General features: G+C 42.6%; 1 protein-coding gene across 2 annotated transcripts; it reads right to left on the bottom strand.

Annotated features, from left to right (window-relative positions):
* Positions 1-18957, bottom strand: LOC111079314 (leucine-rich repeat and calponin homology domain-containing protein). 2 transcript variants are annotated; one of them, XM_041594817.1, is made up of 9 exons: positions 18318-18957; positions 7367-7884; positions 6707-7296; positions 5947-6640; positions 5741-5878; positions 5597-5674; positions 3888-4493; positions 3314-3856; positions 1-282 (listed from the first exon to the last, which is right to left on the bottom strand). In XM_041594817.1, exons 1-9 carry the CDS (start codon positions 18577-18579, stop codon positions 70-72), a joined length of 3642 nt encoding a protein of 1213 aa, XP_041450751.1. In that variant the 5' UTR covers positions 18580-18957; the 3' UTR covers positions 1-69. The 2 variants fall into 2 exon arrangements, with proteins under 2 accessions (XP_041450751.1, XP_022230147.2); XM_022374455.2 differs by lacking the exons at positions 3314-3856; positions 3888-4493 and having other exon boundaries at positions 18318-18953.
* Positions 18958-19367: the final 410 nt, after the last annotated feature.

The raw sequence follows: 19367 nt of genomic DNA, 5'->3' as shown, positions 1-19367 counted from the left end.
ATCCTTCATCCTTCCAGTGGCAGCAGCAGCCACTGCTCTGCATAAGCTGTCCTTCGTTGTGGCATCCATTTAGGCCATCGGCGTGGGCGACATGCTGGCTCGCGTCATTCTGGTTGGTGATTTGGTTGGTGTGGCTGCTCCACTGCTGTTGCCACTGCCACCGCCGACGCTGGCACCGCAAACAGCACCGCAGCCATGCAGCCGAAAGAGTTCGCCCACCGTGATGGCCACCTGGACAGCTCCTTTGCCCTCCAGCACATCGGCAGCGCAGCAAATCAGATTCTACAACAAAATAATTTACAAATAAAATTAATTTTCATACATATTTGAACGAAAGTATTCTTTTAGTTTTAGTTATTTGCCAAACTAAATCCACAGTTGTCAAGCCACTGGTGTGTGTCTGGGCTAAGGGTCCCATCAATTGGTTGATGTCTTAGCTAACACTTTCGAACAGCGGCTGTCAAACTGTGGCTGGCAAGTTGAAAATTGAAATCTTAAAAGTTTTGGTACATAATTTGTTCGTATATATTTTGCTTTTTGATTTGACGTTTTTATATAGCGCTTAATGTTGACAGTTTTTGTGCTTAATAATAAATGCAACAGTTCACATTTTCTTCATTTCTCTTCTGTTTCTTTTGTTTTTGGAAGTGGAAATGTTATATAGAATTTCGACAAAAATTTTTGGCTGGGCGATTTTTGGAAAAAACCTTGGCAATACCATGACCCTACTACATTCAGGTTGTATATATTTGTATTGTGTATATATAAATGTATATCTGTGTGTTTGTGTGTGTTAAATATTGGTTTATAAAAATTAATGACTGATTATGGTTTTGCATTTGTTATAGCTGCCTCAATGCCTGGCTCTACATATAATATATCCTTTAATAATTTTGTTAGACAAAATATATAAATCTGGATTTAGTATATATGTATGTGTGTATGTATATATATATTATATGTTTTTCTGAGAGTTAGAGATTGTGCTTCTTTTAGAAATTTGATTAGCTTTCGTTTTGCATGTTTTTCATCGAGAGTTTTTCCTCAAGTTTAAACTAAATAAATAATTGCTTAATTTTAATTTATAATGTTAGGAATGTAATTAGCACAAATAGAAGTTGATTTTAGTTTTTCCTTGTTGCTTAGTTAGATTAAATCATAGTGATGAAGAAAAGCGTTCAGTTCTTTGAAATTTGTTAGTTAATTTATTGCTTTCGAGAAGGAAAAAGACTGCCATATCGATCCATGTGGTGGATGCGATATTGCATATAGAGTTATGATAGTTATAGACAGGCTAGACTGTCGTCGATCTCCAGTCAAAAGGCACTATTTCATCTGATTCGTCTTTTGTTTTAAATGTTATGCTATGTGCGTTGGGTTTTATCTTCTTATGGATTTTAGGGATGGGGTTTGGGGTGTGAATATATCAAAAGAGGAAGCAATTAGCTTGAATGATCTGTCTATTCCCTTGGTTCTTAGCTGGAAACATTTCTTTTACAATTAAATCAATCGAAATGACTTTGACACATTGAACTGGCACAAAACTTTTATCCATTCCGCTGAATTGCTTCCGTAATTGTGCGCACTTGAAAAACTAGAACCTTCTTCTATATATCGCATCTGATTTGGTAAACTGTTCTGTTATTTCTAAGATGGTTCTTGGACCATTAAGGGTCTGCAATTGGTACATTTGTTGGTTGATTGATTCTATAACTATTTCACGCTTTTCTACAACTATTTTGTGTGTCCCTGCTTCAAGTAAAACCATACAACTTCCAACTCCAGCGAGTTGCTCTCCAAACTGTAACAATACCCGACCCGTTCTTTACCTTTCCAACCGTTTCTTAAGCGTCTACAACTATAGATAACTCTTATTTAGGGTATACATATATATTCTAACTATAGCTATGCACAATTTACGTTTTTCTTTCGGGGTTCTTCTTTCATTTGTCTTTTGCCAAAGTGGAACTTAAACAAGTTTAATTTCGTTGCAACTTGATCTTCATGATCTGCATATGGTGTATATATATATAATTATGGTATGCGTATGATTTTATATCTAAAGAAAGATTTCAGTTCGGTTCACGCCTCGAGCACGTGTCTAAGCAAATGAAAATGTCGAATGACTAAATCAATTTAGAGTTCAGTTTGTACTAAGACATGAACTAGGAATATGTGGGGTTTCTTTTTTGTTTGTTTGTTGGTGTCTATAAAATTACTGCAAGGGGCATACACAATTCAAGTTGTTTAGTGGTAACATTTCTCATATTTAAATCATTGTTTGAAGTACGATAAAGTAAAGATTTCAACTTTGGTAAAAATAGTCAGGTAAAAATAGTACAACCCTAAATATTCTCTTGCTACTTGCATACATTTGCTCAAAAATAAAACAAAATATATATATATTTCATTTGTTCAGATCTGCTTCAAGATCTTTTCTAATATTTGTCAATATCGATATAAACTAAACCTTAAAAATAATAAAAAAAATAATGAATAGAATAGCTTCAAGTTTTTAGCTATTTCGTGGCCTGTTTTAATTGTAGGAAATACATTTCAGTACTTCAACTTGCTGTTAATCCATTAAATGCATTTTTTTAATGCAACTTCTAATCAAATTAATAACAAATAAAGTTTGTTTCAAAGTTTTGAGGTAAAATAAAACTAGGAAAATGATAGCATAGCTGCAGGTATTAACTATTTAGTGTTCTAGTCTACATATCTTGAGTACTTCCACATTCTGCTCTTCTAAATGATCCTATAATACAGTGCGCTAGTATTTTTTTTTAATGGATTATCTGCTAGAACTAAACCAAAATTAAGTACAACAAAGATGTCTTCAAAGGAACATAAACTTCAGGTTGCTGACTTATTTTATGTCAAATTATGTTAATAGAACTCGGAGGGTTTCACGGAACTTAAGCTGCCATTGGTTGCCGGTCATTGGTTGACAGATCTCAACAGATCAAAAGTTACTTCCATTGTGCATGCCCCTCACAAATCAAAGAATACAATTGATTATAAAATTTCAAAGTCTTTGGGTTGTCTCTCAATTAAATGCCTCAAAAGTTTCCTGTTTTTTGTTGGGGGGGACTTAGTTATAGTAGAAATACATCATAAGCTTCGACTTAATTATACAAAAGCGGTAGCTAGGTAAGGGGGTTAAACAAAAAGCAGCCTCAATGACTCACTACCAAGTTGCGGCAAAGCGGCAAAGCGCGCGCTGTCTTCAATCTTAAATTCTATGGGCAAAATCAAGGCAAAATGTAGCTGTTTAGGCGGATGATGGCTAGCCGGGCAGCGGGAAGAATACAAGCCAAAGGAAGGTGGCTATGAAGACGCACGACAGCAGCACGGTCAGGGTGTGCGAATCGTGTTTGAGCAACGAAGTTCCAGCATCCTTGCCCTTGGACTTGAGTTTCTTCTGCTGCAGCTGCAGCTGCTGCTCCTGCTGCTGTTTGTCCTCGCCGATGCGATAGATGCTGAAGACCTCCACTTGGGGCGGCTTGCCATTCCGCTGCTGTTCGAAGAACTCAATCCGCTTGCTGATGGCTTCCTTGGCTGCGGCAGCGGAGACAGGAGCAGGAACTGCTGCTGCTGCTACGGACTCTACTGACTGTTGCTGCTGCTGCTGCTTTTGCTTCTCGTCGATGAGGTGATAGTGACCAGCCGGTCCAGCGGTGGCCACATCATGCTCGCTCTCTACAATGGTGTGCAATGTGCGATTGTTGTTGTTGCTGCTGCTACTCTGGAAGCTATGCTGGCCATGGGCACTGAGCAGATTGTGTTTGATCTTCTCGTAGGTCTTTTGCTTGGCCGTGCGCAGCATTTGCCCCACTGCCGACAGATGCTGCTGCTGCCTGCCTGGCCACTTGATGCATCCCCACCACATCATCATCATCATCATCATTAACATCATCATTAGCATTGGCATTGGCATTAGCATTAGCTTGAGGTTCTTTGCCATTGCTCATAAGCTCACAATTTTCATATAAAACATGGTCTAGCTGTTGTTGTTGTTGCTGCAACATCTGTTCTTGCTGTTGGCTGCAGGTTGTCTCAGTTAATTGCTCTTGCTCAAGGTGCTGCTGCTGCTGCTGCTGCTGCACAACAACAACCGTTTGATGCTGCAGCTGCAGCTGCTGCAGTCGCTGGTGCAGCTCTTGCTGTATGTGCTGCTGATGATGTGGATTCGCATCCAGGGCAATCAGAGCGGACACTGTGCGCAGTAGGGCCAATGCATTTGGCACTTGGCCAGCATAAGCATAATCATCATCATGATCGCTATTATGTTTGTTGCTATAGCTGCTGTTGTTGTTGTGGTTGCCGCTGCTGCTGCTGTTGCTGCTGCTGCCACTGATGTCAGCAGCATCATCGTTATTCACATATACATCAGCATCATAGTCATCGTCAGCGCGTGGCAATTGTTGTTGTTGTTGTTGTTGTTGTGGTTCAATTTGTGGCACAACATCTTCACAGGAGCAAATCAACTCCTGCAACCAACACCAATAACAGAGTTTTATGCATCAGTTTTTTTGTTTTTGTTTTTGTTGTTTTTTTCAATGTTTGTTTTTTGGGTGTGTGTGTGTGTAGAGTGTTTGTGTGTGCGTGTGTGTGTGGGGTTGGATGGGGTTTTTTTTTCTTAAAACTAAACTACATTTTCCCCATGGAAAAGCATTTAAGCATTCTACCAAAAAAGCCACCATTAACCCTGCTGCTACAGTTACAACACTACAATATGTACATATGTACATAGGGCTTACATATATATATCTAATAGGATATGGCTTATAGTACAGTGCGTTTCAAAGTTGTAAGTCAGTTGCATAGGCTACAAAATTATATATTTTAATCAGCATTAAATTGGATTCAAATTAGTTTCAAGCAGTGGGAATATATTTGTAAAAATATGTAAGAAATTCTTGATTGTTACTGCAGTAATTTTGGAGTAGCATAAGAACGTTCGAGAGCAAAAAAGAGTCGCGCAAAAGGCTCGCTAGCATTATTTCTTGCCAGCTATCGTAAACGAAATGCACAGCATATGCATCACATTTCTATATTTATAGTTTGCAATCTTTTCTGATTCGATTGTGAGAGCTTTGTGCCGGATTTCCGCTGTGAACATTTTTGATTTGCTGGGCCTGTGGCATAATTTGCCATTAAATGTTTCATTTATCAAATGCACAACCGATGGAATAAGCTATTTGTGTGTGTGTTTTAAAGCTAATCTGTGGGCTTGGTTCACTTGTTGTTGAGCCATGACATAAATTGACTGATATACGTATCTTTATACGAGGCTCATTGACAAGTTTCATGCTGATATTGTGCAATTTTGTTTGATTTGTTTTGTTCTTAGCAATGTTCAATAGTTAAGTGACAACTAATTGAATAAAATGGATTTCCAATGAGCTTACAAAACAAATAATTGCCGAAAACGCAAGCAAATTCAATTCCACCCACAACAGAACTCTCTTTTATAATATCTTTCATATTTCTAGGCTTCCTTTGTTGTCATAGCTTTGGAAACGCACTGCACTATAGAGGGTAAATAAAACAACAGGGAACTTGTGTCTCCTGTCTTCCATCATCTACGCACCTCATCCACGCCAATGCGACGACAGGCCTCCAAGAAGTTATCCACATTACGCCGACATCTGGCCATTGTCAGCTTGTTCTGCAAGCAAACAAAAACGAAAATCACTTGACGGGTTAAGCGTAAGGTTTCCCTTGATCCACTCACCACACCAGGCGACGGCACATGGATGCTGGCCACTGAACGCGGACGCACATAGTTGGCCAAGTGGCACAGGATGACGCCGTCGGTCAGTGCCGATGCTATATCCACGGGCAGCGTCATCTTCAGACGTGTTTCGATGATCTGCAGGCGGAAGTTTGGATTATTATAGATCGCTCAGGTGCCATACCTCCCTCCCACCCACTACTTACACTCCTCAGCTGCGACATCAATTCGGTTTCCTCACGCTGTCGATCGAACTCGCGACGCATCGTAAAGCTCAGCTTCTCAGCGGGTATGTCATGATTCCAAGTAACCGAGCGATGCGTCTTCACTGTGCCCAGCTTGGTGGTGCTGCTCACCGGGGACTTAATGCTGACGCTCGTGGTGCTGATGGTGGTGCTGCTGACTACCGTTGAAGTTGTGGCTCCATTGGACGTATTGAATTTTGTGGTGCCATTCTTCAGGGGACTCTGCGGCTTCACATAGCCCAGACAATCCGTGGAGACGGCGGCCGCGCCGGCAGTGGCGTTGCCCGTTGCACAGGCAGACTTAATCTCCGTGTTGCGCGAGGGTATCACCTTCTGTATGGGTTTCTTTGGTATAATAACATCATCGACTCCATTGCCATTGCCATTGCCATTGCCGTGCCCGCTGCCATTGCCATTGTGCCCGTTTTGGTTGCTATTCAGACTCGATTGTTTCATAATGGACTTTGGCAGTGTGCTGGAGCCGCCGCCGCCGCCACCGTTGGTCAGGCCAGCTGTTGCTTGGCTATGGATTGGTGGCGGCGGCGGCGACTGATCTTCATCGTCATCATTGGGACTGTGATTGGCATTCGGATGCTTCTGCTTGTAGACACTGATCTCCTGATTGCGCTGCTGCTTCAGCGCCTCTTTGTATTCCCTGTGAGAGAGGAAATATTAGAAATAATCTTCGTGGCTGGATAATAACCCCCAATGCGAGCCTCACTTGTAGGTCTGAATGTTGCTGAGGCTCTTGCCGGGCTTGCCATTGCTGGCGTGCGCTGAGGCCCGCTCCTGTGGCTCCTGGTCCATCATCAGATCCTCGTCGTGATCCGGCGAGGAGCCGTTGCTTGAGCTGTTCGAGTGCGCGTAGCTGAGCTTGCAGGGCGAGTTCGTGGGACTGAGCGTGAGGCTCTCATCGACAATGGTGCTGGTGCTGGACGTGAGCGAGGCGTCCATCAGATCGGCGTGCATGTGTATGGCGCTGGGCGCCACGGCGCGCGGCAGTGTGGCAGCCAACGAGCAGTGCAGCGGCGAGTCTGTCTTGGACTTGGGCGGATTGTCGTGCGACCAGCGCTTGTCCAGGCCATCGCTGGTGCTGTAGCCGGAGTCGATCTGATGGCGTCGCTGGTTGTTGCTGCTGCTGCTGCAGCTGTTGGTGCTGGCCTCCAGCACATTGCCGCTGGAATTGTGGCGCGGCGCACGCCGCAGCGTGGTGTAGCCATCGTAGTTGCCGCCCGTACGGGAGCCCTTCTCGTCCTTGGTGGCCTGCGTCTCCAGAAATTTGAACACATGCACCAGGCCCCGCATGCACAGCTACAAACGAAGGGATTTGAGTGGGATTAAATGGGTTCTTGGCTCGAAATATATTCCATGGTCTACTCACACTGGCCGGGGGCGCGGTGAGCGGATTGTTCTCCAGCTGCAGCTCCACCAGTGTCGTCATGTGGCGTATCTCGAGCGGCAGGCTGGCAATCCGATTGTTGCTCACGTCCAGCGACACCAGGCTGAGGCACGTCAGCTCCCGCGGCAGATACATCAGCTGATTGCTGCGCAGCGACAGCGAGCGCAGGGTGCGCAGCTCACCCAGGCGTGCGGGCAGCGCCGACAGCTGATTGTAGGAGGCGTCCAGATCGGTCAGCGTCTGGTCCATGCGGCCCAGCTCGTCGGGCAGTGTGACCAGTCGATTGTTGGACACGAGCAGCACCTGCAGCGGCAGGAAGCAGATCTCGCGCGGCAGCGACGACAGCTGATTGCTGCGCAGATCCAGATAGGTCAGCGAGGACAGCTGCTTCACCGACTCCGGTATGCTGCGGATCGTGTTGTGGTAGAGCAGCAGCGTCTCCAGGAACGCGAACGTGGTCACCTCCTCCGGCAGCTCACAGAATCTATTTCGGGATAGATCTGTAACCGGGGAAAAAACAGGGAGCACAAGTACAAAATTAATCAGGGATCACACACAGAGAGACAGAGAGGGAGATGGAATGGGGCAACCCTTGCTCCATTTGCCACGCATTCCCCACGGCTTGTGTGGCACGCCACAGTGGAGCGCATGACCTCAATCTGGCGGCAATTTAACTTGCCCCATTCCGTGGCGAAACGCAAACGGATACAAATGAGACGCTGTCGAGGATGGACTGAACTAACAAATACCCTGTAAACCCTCTAACCCGGATATCTCAATTTATTTTTGGATTTTTTTTTTGATTTGTTAACTTTTAGTTATTATTATTATTAACTATTATTATTAATTATTTATTATTATTAAAAGTATTTATTATTTTTTATTATTATTAAAATTATTTATTATTTTTCTTTATTATTAATTAATATTATTATTTATTATTATTAATTATTATTATTAAAAAATTATTTTTTTATTATTATTATATTTTATTATTTAAATTTTATTATTTTATTATTATTAATTATTTTTATTTTTATTATTATTATGTATTATTATTAAAAAATTTGATTATTTTTTATTATTAATATTATTTATTATTATTATTTTTTATTATTAATATTTTCTATTATTTATTATTATTATTTTGTATTATTATTATGTTTATTTATAATTATTATATAATAATATTTATTTTATGGATTTTTTATTTGATTTTATTTAATGGTTTCATTTAGGGATTTATCATTCATGACGCATAATCTTTTCGCTTATGGGAAATTTATGCCGTGAATGCAAAATGTGTGACTGAACGTGCGCTACGGGCAACGGAGTATTAAGCTACATACTTTTACCCCACCAATATACCCCTTGGGCACTCCTCAAGAGCTCTAGAGGGTATTCCAAAAACTGGGCAAGTGCGTGGCGTGGTGCGTGTGGAGTGAGCAATTAATTTCCTAAATGAATTTGCATGCGAAATGAGCGCAAACAACCGAAGACTGACGGACTGGCGACTGTGGAGTGTGGGGTCTCACAGCGGGGCATAAACAGTACAACGAAACAAAGAAGCAGAGAGACAGGGATAGGGAGAGGGAAACAGATAAAGAGACATAGTGGAGAGACAAAAGAGACCTGGGAACAGAGCCAGCGTATAATCAACATGAAATTGTGCGTAAAGTTTTCGAGGAAAATGCGAGGGAAATATTTTTTTGCAAATTGTAGAGATTGAGTGCAGATAATTTCCGTCGTAGGAGGGAATAACGAAAAGAAGGGGGGAGGAGTAGAGATTGAGATACTTTGAAGAACATTAATCTGCGTTCTGCGTGGGTTGTTCTGGGGTTTGTTCGTTGTCCATATGGAGAGGAGCGGGTTCGGGCGGGTACTCTGCTCGCTAAAAGGTGCGTGTGGGAGTGTAGTAAATTATGCTACAGAATGAGTCAGATTTTAGTTTTAAATTAATGAAACCTACAGGGGAAAGCTGCTAGGGAAACTTTTGTATTAGCACAAGGAAAATAGTTGCAAAAAAAAAAAAAAAAAAAGTTCGTTTAATACTTCAAATAAATTCGGTAAAATTTAAACTTTATTAATTTTAATTTATTTCTTTTGTACTCGCACTAGTGAGCCATTAAAGAATGCTGTTTTTTTTGTTCTTAGGTCATGTGCTTGTATTTTATGTCTATTTATTCACTTGCCACATTTTTGATGTTTCTTTTTTATTTATTTATTCGAAAATAAACCAAAAATTCATCTACTTTTCCAGTTCTAAAGCTGTCCAAAGACCTTCAACTACAGCTTCAAGTTTAATTTAGCTGAAAACCCACAAAGTTCAAGCTTTGGAAAGTAAGTTGCCTTAAGGTGAAGTGAAGTTGCAACCACTTTGAATCGTACTTAATGTCCATTGGGCAACAGTGCGTATGAAATATTTTTTCGGGGGGGAATCTTAAAAGCCATAAAAGTAAGTTTTACGATCAGTGGACGAGTTTTGTTGTTGTTTTTGTTTTTGTTTTTGCGCCAAGTAAAAAAACGAGAAATGAGCAATCGTTGGGGCTGGAAAAACTGGCTAGACGGAGGCAGAGACTGACAGACATCGGGCAGGGCAGTGGGTACGGGGGGAGGGCTGGAAACTGGCGACAGCTGCGTTTGTGATTTACGCACTGAGTGGCGGCTCTGCCCCGCAGCCCACACGCCGACTCCAAACTTCCAACTCCAGGAGCTAAGCAGGCCAAGAGACTTATGGCTGATGGCTGGCTGGCTGCTGGCGGATGGCTGGCGGGGGCCATTCCATAAACAAAGGCGATGAATGGCTGGTAGCTTTTTAGACATTAACCTGCCACATGGAGAGCCTCTCCGGCTGCATACCGAATGAGCACACAGAATGATGCAACACAAAGCGCGCAGAATGGGAGAGGCCTTCAAGCAGGAGAAGGCAGCAGCGGCAGCGGCAGCAGGAAGCAGGTTGAATAAACCCAGGCCCAGGCCAATGACGTCCGGATGGGGGATGCGGATGTGGATGCGGAAATTGGATTTCCCCTATGAGGGCAGGGCCATCCATCCATCGATATGGGACAAGCGGCCGACTGACTTTGCACTTTGAACCTGCCCCCCATACCACACACATGACACACGACACACATGCCACATGCCACTTGCCACTGGCACTGCCACTGTCACACCTGCGGCTAAATGAATCTGCTGTTGCTCCTAATTCGACTGTGGCTGTATCCCTGGCCCGGTGCCAAAACTCTAACGCATTGCGACAAAAGCGAATTTCATTTTTATGACTCGCCAAAAACATGCGACGAGCACGAGCACGAGCATAAATCAAATGGTTTTCCTTTTTGCACACACAAAAGTGGATCGGTGTTTATTTTTGGGTACAACTGCTGACCACCTGAGACCGCGGCCAGGCCCGCGCACAAAAACTCATAAATATTGCACCAAATTTGCTCTGACTGAGGGGGACACAATAATAGAAAAAAAAAACCACCAGAGCCGGGAAGGGGGTAATAATTGGGGGAAAATAAGGCAAAGCAGAGGATGATTTAAGTGCAGGGGGGAAACGCTGAAGCTGGCGACAATAAAAAGGGATTTCTCCATTGCTAAAAGTCGCCCACTCCGAACTCAAAAGGTAGTTTAAAGTCTCCCACTTCGAACCCCAAAGGAAGTTCCCTGTAGAATGTTCTACAAGCGGCGAAATATAATGCTTAAAAGTATCCACCACATTCCCCAATCTGTTAGCCTCATAAACTCCTCACATACCCTGTACACTAAACGTTTTTGACTGGGCAAAAAAAGGACTCATGTGACTTATATTGACTGGAAATTTGACTTTGAAGGGCGCAACTCGAAATGGGGTGGGTCTGCGGTCTGACTAGCCCGGAAGCAGCAAAAAAAAAATTGAATTAATGGCGCCGCAAACGATATTGGCAAATGGAGCTCTTAGCTCTCACTCCCTCTCCCACTCCCTCTCTCTCTATGTCTCTCTATGTCTCCTCTGTGGCCATGTGGGCGAGCACGTGGCCAGAGAGAGAGGCAACGACCCAACCAACCCGTCCATGCTTTATATGGCGGCATATCAACTCTTTAGTTATTTTTGTTTTGTTTTGGACTATAATGTCGATGCGCACTCCATGTCCGTTCAGTTTTTAACGATTCTGTTTGGCTGTGCCGCGGCTCGATGGATGACCATTCCGGAGGCAGAAACAGCCTACAGCCTACAGCTACAGTTGCTGGCCGGGGGGGTTTCTACGCTATTGATGGATTTATTGAAATTAATTCGTTTTAGTTTTATTGCTGAATTGTCAGTGCTTAAGTGGGGCGAAGAAATTATGAATCATCGCATGGGGTGGGGAAGAGTGGAAATAAAAAGCAGTTAAATGGGAAGCAGAGAAATGGAACATGGCAAGGGAATGTGCGGAAATGAAATAAGAGGCAGGCCAAAAAAGGGAATGGAATGGAATGGAATATTATGCAGGGCAAGGCTTGGATTCCATGGAAAAGAAATGAGAATAAAAATGGAAATGAAAATGGGACTGGGACTGTTACTGGCTAGAAATGGAGTTTGCATTGGCGAATTAAAGGGCAAACCAATTAAGAACTAACTATCAGGCATTGATAAAAGGCGAAATGGAACAAATTTGGAGCTGTGGGACTGGGACTGGCCATGGCGTGTGTGGCCCGCTGCCAAGCATAGCTATTTCTGGGCTAAAATATATTGTCACATCTGACAACTGAAGAATCAGCAAACAATCAGAAGCAACCCATCCCGGCGACCCATTTACCAATTAAATATTATTTATTTATATTCCGATGCGAGGGGAATACTCGTATGTGGCAACCACTCGACAGAGCAGCACTCACAGCACATAGTAGGCACAATATGTGTATTTCGTTATATGTGGAGCAGGCACTCTGCCCCAACGCTTCCAACTAATCAAAATAAATAATATGAGTAATGGCAGTTGTTGGCCTGCCTGTCCCGTCCATCGATTGATTACATTTTCATATTGAAATCGGGAAGTACTTCAACACTATCTGGCTGTAAATAGAACAGACCCTGCTTCATTTTGTATACCCTGCCGGAGGGTATGACGCTATGCATCTGCCATGGGCACAACCAATCAGCAAAGGGTACCAAATGATTCCACACCCAAAGCTATGTAGATTTCCATGTTGTTTGTTCTGCTGATTCGTCATCCTCTGTTCTGTTCTGTTCTGTTCTGCTGCTACTCCTACTCCTGCCCTGCCCTGCCCGGGCTTGGCTTTTTCTTCATTTAATCACAAGGCAAGCAAGAGCACTTTCTGTTGGCCAAGTGTAAATAAACATCCAAGAAAATAAATATTTGAAAACATTTGGAAGCATGGAAGGATGGAAGGAATGCCTTTGATTGCTTTTCCGCTCAAAAATCATAGTGTAACAGCTGTGTGCAGGCCAATAGTCTGGATTTTTATTTGTTTACCATTCAGTTGTGACTTCTTACGACAAGAGAATACCCTTGGCACTAAATATACATAAATAAATGATCTTCTGCTGGCTGTATGTACTCCGCTCTCATCTCCGTTACTCATCTCCGTTGCTGTTCCTGGCCGTTATTCTTGTCATTTGTGTTTATGCCTTTCCTGTATTGACGTTTGCGAAAGAGCATGCGTTCGTGAGAGACTCCCTTAGAGAGAGTATCATGTGTAGCAGCGGGGCAAATCGGAGACTGACATCGAACGTGGGGTGATTGGTGTTGATGAGTGGCAGTGAGAGTGAGAGAGTATATATCTGGCCACGAACCAAACGTTATAGGGAATAGTTGGCATACAAAAAAGGCTCCTCAAGGCAACAATCAACCAGTAAAACATTATTTTCGTGTCTCAACAAAGAATAATTGACTATTCATGGGAATACAAGTGGATAACTGACGAACAGCAAACCCAACTTCTACATATGTGTTTCTCCCATAATATTCTCCAAGCCTCATTCTTTTGCTATTAAAAGCATAACCTTACGAGTGGTGTACCCTTGAACTCTACAATTACCGGGTATTACAATGAAGCACCGAAGTCAAGCTTGGCTTCTTCTATGCTTTGTTCTGCCACTGGGCTAGAGAGGGGCATGTCGACTCAATTTCTTTGACTTTATTTGCAGCTGTTTGTAATCTGATCTATGTATGTATGTATGGGTTCTTCTGTCTTTCCCTCTCTATGAGGCACGTGCTGTCTGGGCAGCAATTAAGCAAAAACAACAACAAAATGAAATGCCCCTCAACTATTAAATAATGCTTGCACTTACAAATTAATGAAATGACTCAATGAATAATAATGTACATGCATATCTGTGTCAAGTTTGCAGTGCCCCCAATCATGCCACACACACACACACACACATATAAATATGTATATATATACATATATATACATAACTGTAGATATATTTATGATTTGTGCAAGAATAAGTCGTTCAACTGCAGATAAGCTTCATGAGAATGCAAACAAATTGCAATTTATCGTATGAAAGAATTTGTTATTTTTAGCCCCGTGATGGGGATACAATGTAGGCTCACTTTGAAGTGGATATAATACGTATAGAGATTATGAGAGGCACATGCAACGCTTATATGTGGAGACCTTCCCTTGAATACTGTTCTTTATTAAAACAATTTTAGCATATAAATGTTGCTAATAGTTGGTTTTTTTCAGTAGTATTTCATACATATTCCGTAAGTAGGTATTGCGAACGGGTATTTTTTTTTAGTAATTATGATTTCAATTTGTTCCACCTTTATTTTATTCCAATGGGTACCAATGGGTACTTTCATTCCACTTTCATTCTGTATTTCGTATTGAATTGAAGTGCCTAAAACCACACTCACGCTCTAACACTCACGCTCCCATCTCCAAAGCCCTCACGATGCGCTCTCTCACTCAGTCGCTCCGTCTCTTCGTCTCTTCGTTCCCACCAACTTCTCTCAGGCAAGCCACGAACAAGCGCAGTTTTAGCAGCACTGGAGATAAGCGACCGTCCGTGCCCACACGGTGGTCACATTTCCTCTTTTGTGTGCCCGTGCCTGTGTCTTTTTGACTGCTTGCCGGCGCAGAGAATAAATAGCAATAAACGTACAACAAAAAGCACAAGCAAGTCTATCTATCCGTCTGCCGTCTGTCTCCTCTCATATTTACAATACAAACAACAACAACAGACAGATACACACAAACACACACACACGACAAAAGCATTTCCCGCACACCCCATCCCCATCCCCAAACCCCAACCCATGCCAGGGAAATTGTTTTGTTTGGCGAGAAGACTTACCAAAACAGAAAACATTTCTTGTTCCTCTCTCTCTCTGCAGACAGTTTACACAGGTTCCCCTCCCCCACTCACAGACTCCACAGTCTGGGGTCTGCGCAGCTGCTTTTGCTGTTAAAGTCGATTGGGGAGTGGTATGGCATTTTCTGGAAGTTCCGTTGACAAATTTCCCATAAGCGAATGGCTACAGTGGTCTCGAATGACACACACAGAAAACATTATGGTTCCCTCAGGCTGCACAGCTGTTTTTGCCATAGAAATCAGTTTGCATTTCTTTGACTTTAGCTGATTTAAATTTTGGAATACCCTTAACGCAGCAACACGGCCACAGCAGCAGTTCTGCTTCCGCTGAGTTTTTGCCTTGAGTTTTCTGCTACTGACTTTTGTCTTTCTTTGCTTTTTCTCCCCACTCTTGTCCAGTGGCAGCTGCATTTTTACACCGTTTCTGCTTCGTTTTTATGCTTCTACTCTTCCTGCTGCTGCTGCTGTTGCTGCTGGTGTTGCACGTTGCAATTATTTTAAACAATTTCCTGCCGCATCGTTGTCTCATGTTGATTTTTTTTTCTTTGTCGCTTTGCCTTCGACGCTAGTCGATCTTTTTTTATGGCTTTGTCTAGATTCGGTTTATGGTTCTGTTCTCTCTGTTTGATTTACGTGACACGCGTGTTAATTAAATGCACGGCGGCCCAGCCCAGTGGAATGCACTTCACTTCACTTCAGGGACACTGAAGTGTATGCTGACAGGCGCCTCGCCTCCCAGCCGTTCTGTTCTCGCTCCTGCCGCTCCATCAATCTTCTTTGCCTTTTTGGGGGTTGCAAAAGATGCCTGAAAAATGGGTATTTTATGCTGCTTTCTTTTGCCTCTCAGCTTTCCACTTCCCCATTGATTTCTCGGGAAACGAAACCCTTGCAACGTGGTCCGTGCCACATTTTGTGGTTGCAGCCATTAGTACAAAGAGATGTTGCCACCTCTTCAACGTACATTACTTGGGGGGTAGAATTATCGTGCTCGTCTCGTGGCTCTTGGCTGGCAAACATTTACCAATATTTAGGAAATATTTTTACCCTCAACTGTGACTGCTCCTTACATTCTTCCCTTAACCTCACGGCACCTTCCATCTTTCTCTTGTTCTGCCACTTCTTTCACACATTTTAATTACTAATTAGTCACGCCTCTCCCCCCACACACGATGACTTAATTATTAATAGGAATCCAAAACAGCCACAAAACGCATTGAACCACAGCCAACGAAACTTCATCAGCAAAATGGAAATACAAACCGGAAGCTCTTTACGCCCCCCACAGCCTTATAGAGGAGAAGGGGTTTCGAAAGAAGTCGAGGCGGAGAGTCGATAGCGCGTGACCAAAAGTCACGGACTGGCCGCAGGGTTGTCACATCCCGCAACAGGCAACAACACAACCAGAGTCACGTACTCCAGAGGCAGAGAGCAGAGATTGATAAAAAGGAAATTGAAAAACAACATCTACGTTTACTAATGGCTGGAAATGGAATTTCCAAAATTCCGAATAGGCTAATGGATGGCCGAAAGAATTCCAAAATTCCGAATGTGCATAAATATTTCAAACATTTTGTGCCTAAACATTTCAACTTACATACTTGCTCAAAGAATTTATCGCGTGTTTGGAATTCTCCAATTAACTGATTGAAAAACATGCACTGTTAATGGATCAAAACAAATTTTCGAAGGAATTTAGCAAATATTTTTATAATTTAACAGTACTAGCATTTTTTCGTATTCCAAATCTTTAGATGGAAAATTCAACAACTTTTCTGAGTTTTTGATTCGTTATCTCAACTTGTGGCTTTTAAGATTCAACTGATTGAAGAGGTTCTATCGTGTTAATGGAACGATATAATTCTTCAAAATTCAGAAAATAATATAATTGTGAATTCTTGAAAATCTGGAATCAATTAAAAACGTTTTTAATAAAATTTTCTACACATATAAACCGTTTTACTTTAGCAAATATTTTTAGAGAATATTTTGGTTATTTTTTTTTCAATTGTTTTATGACATGTGTACATTTTATATTATTTAAAAATATTTTCAAAAATTTCTTAAATTGAATTAAAACCAAAAGAGAGTGTTGATGGTCGAAAATGGGACACAACGGTACTTCCAAAAATAGTCGTATGTATTTGTAAAACTACAGGTGCTTCAGGCACGACAGGGAGTTATCTGCGAACATAGGGTAACATACAAACCCACCCTTATCTCTCTTAGAGAGGTGCTACTGGTACGCCCTAACTCTTTAGGTTCGTGGGAAATATTTAAGGAACCTTATTCAAATATTAACATTATTTAGTTGCTTTATCTCTTATCGACCCTTGCATCTGGCTGGCATAAAATCGATTGACTTATTCAACAAGAACAATACTTTATTATTTTTTGTAATAAACCAATTATTTATCTATTGAATTTTCGTAATACTATTAAAATACGACTCTACGCATCTGCACATGCTTCAAATTGATTGATTTATTTATTAGCTCTCGAAACAATTTTTCCCAAATTTTAATTATATCTAATTAAAGTTCATTCTTTATGTTCACCGAAATTCTATAAATGACGTTTCAATTTATGACACGACTTATTTTTATCTTTTTGTGGCAATTAATCTTCATTTTCCAAAAATAGAGCCATTCCCTCGTGCCTAACTTTCATTCCCAGATAAATCCACCTCACACACACACACTCATACACACTGGCACACCCTACACACACACACACACACAAACGGTAAAGTGAAAATCGATGAGCGACATGTCCGTCCCGTCTGGGTCTGCATGGCAGAACATCTGTTTCGGGGTAGGAACAGATGGGTGGCGGCAGGAATCGAGGGTGGGCTTTGGGTGTACACACATCATAGTTCCTTTGCTGCCGGGTGCATATTTTGGCCCTAACAAAAACGAAAGTTGGTTGAACTTCAGCCGAGTACTTTTTCGACCAATTTGCCGGGTGGCGTGCAACAGCAACACCAGCAGCGAGCCCCCTCCAACACCTCACCCAAACCAAGTGCGAATAGTGCAAAGTGCACATGGACGGAAGAGAAGAAGGAACAACAGCGATAATTACTGTCCTTGGGCGTGCAAGCGAGACGGCAAGTACATACATACGTACTTCGTTATAAAAAGTCATAAAAATGTGAAAGTACTGGCTAAACGTGACAGCTGCTGTGCGGCGAGCATACTTCGCCGTGAAATCAATAATGCGTGCACTGAAATTGCTGGTTAACCAGACCAGAGCGTTTTAATGCATGAAGAAATAAAAATAATGCAGCAATGAAACATATTTTATGTATTTCTGTCTGCACTGTGCATAAAGAAGAGGAAAAACCACTACTGCACAGGAGCTGTTTACTCGTTCAACCGGTACTTAAGGAGAGCGAGAGAGAGAGCGAGAGCGCACGGAAAAGAGAGCCTCCCAGAGAGTGTGAGGTAGCATTGAGCAGCTGATGGGATGGCAGAACCACAAGCAGCGACGGGCGGCTGCTGCAGATTATTGATTTTTAAACAAAAGGAAAATATAAGAAAAATGCAGCGACAGGCAGCAGGCTGAAGGCAGACACACCTTCCCTCTGAGCCGCGCCCAAAACATATGACAAACGATACGCACCTGCAATTACCGTATCCGTGAGCGCGTACTTGGTGCCCGTCTTGGGAAAGTCCTTCAGCTTGCGATTGGTGAGGATCAGCTCCCCGCTGAAGTGCGCCTCCTCCAGGATACGCTCCAGGGAGCGCGTCAGCTGCGAGTGGCTGAGCAGCGCCGACGACGAGGAGGAGGCGCCCGGCGAGCCGGACGAGGAGTAGGAAGTGGAGCTGGTGCTGGGGCTGCCGACGGCGACGCTGTGCAGGCGATGGTAGACCGTGGCAGCCATTCTCGAGCGTGTAGGCGTGGTGGCGGCTGCGACGGCGACACACGAAAACACACACTAGCACACACGCGCGGGGCACGGACTATCAAAACTATTCACAGAAAAAAACGCGATTAGAGCCGAGGCATTTTTGCTGCTTTTATTTGGAATGATTCTAGCAGCTAACGCCAAGAAATGCTCATTTGATAAGATTTCCGGGAATTGGATTTTCCTTTCGAGGCTTCCTTGCTGCGGCTTCTGCTTCCCGTTTGTTCTCCTCTCTCTCACACACTACCTCACACACACACGACCACCACCGCAGACGAACAGAAGCGAAAAACGATGCGAGAGAACATACGAACGGAACGATGCGAGGCGGGTGAAACGACGAAAACAAAACAAACGAAGATAGGGATGCTAAATATGATGAGTGAATATATCGATATGTACTGTGCTGATATATTTGTGTGATACAGGCGATGATTTTAATATGGATATTTTTGTGGGAAAAATCATAAATGGAATGAAATTGGTGAATATTGACACAATTTTTCTGTTATTTCACGTAGTTAATTCAGGTATACCGAGCATTATATCCCTGGTCAGAGCTCGATAGTTTTGTGTCATAACTATACCGCTTTTGGACTGTTAGCCAAATTAAAAGTTTGGGAGCTCTCCGCAGCCAATTCATTTGGTTCATATTTTCAATTTATATATGGTTAGTGCCTGTAAAAAAGTGCTCCTATGGATAAATATTCATTTAGCTAAAATTCAACTAAAATTTTCGAATAAAATTGGCGTGACCTTAGCCA

This window comes from Drosophila obscura, unplaced genomic scaffold, assembly GCF_018151105.1.
Source record: "Drosophila obscura isolate BZ-5 IFL unplaced genomic scaffold, ASM1815110v1 contig_37, whole genome shotgun sequence".
Classification (NCBI taxonomy): domain Eukaryota; kingdom Metazoa; phylum Arthropoda; class Insecta; order Diptera; family Drosophilidae; genus Drosophila; species Drosophila obscura.
The sequence above is the reverse complement of the archived record's forward strand: the minus strand, read 5'-3'. Positions and strand labels throughout refer to the sequence as shown.

Excerpts from the sequence above, each read along its gene's own strand:
- LOC111079314 (XM_041594817.1), bottom strand. The coding sequence starts at position 18,579 with ATGGCTGCCACGGTCTACCATCGCCTGCACAGCGTCGCCGTCGGCAGC. Across the intron at positions 7,297-7,366 it reads TCACCGCGCCCCCGGCCAGT|CTGTGCATGCGGGGCCTGGT; the intron begins GTGAGTAGACCA and ends CTTCGTTTGTAG. Across the intron at positions 4,494-5,596 it reads GTCGCATTGGCGTGGATGAG|GAGTTGATTTGCTCCTGTGA; the intron begins GTGCGTAGATGA and ends TGTTGGTTGCAG.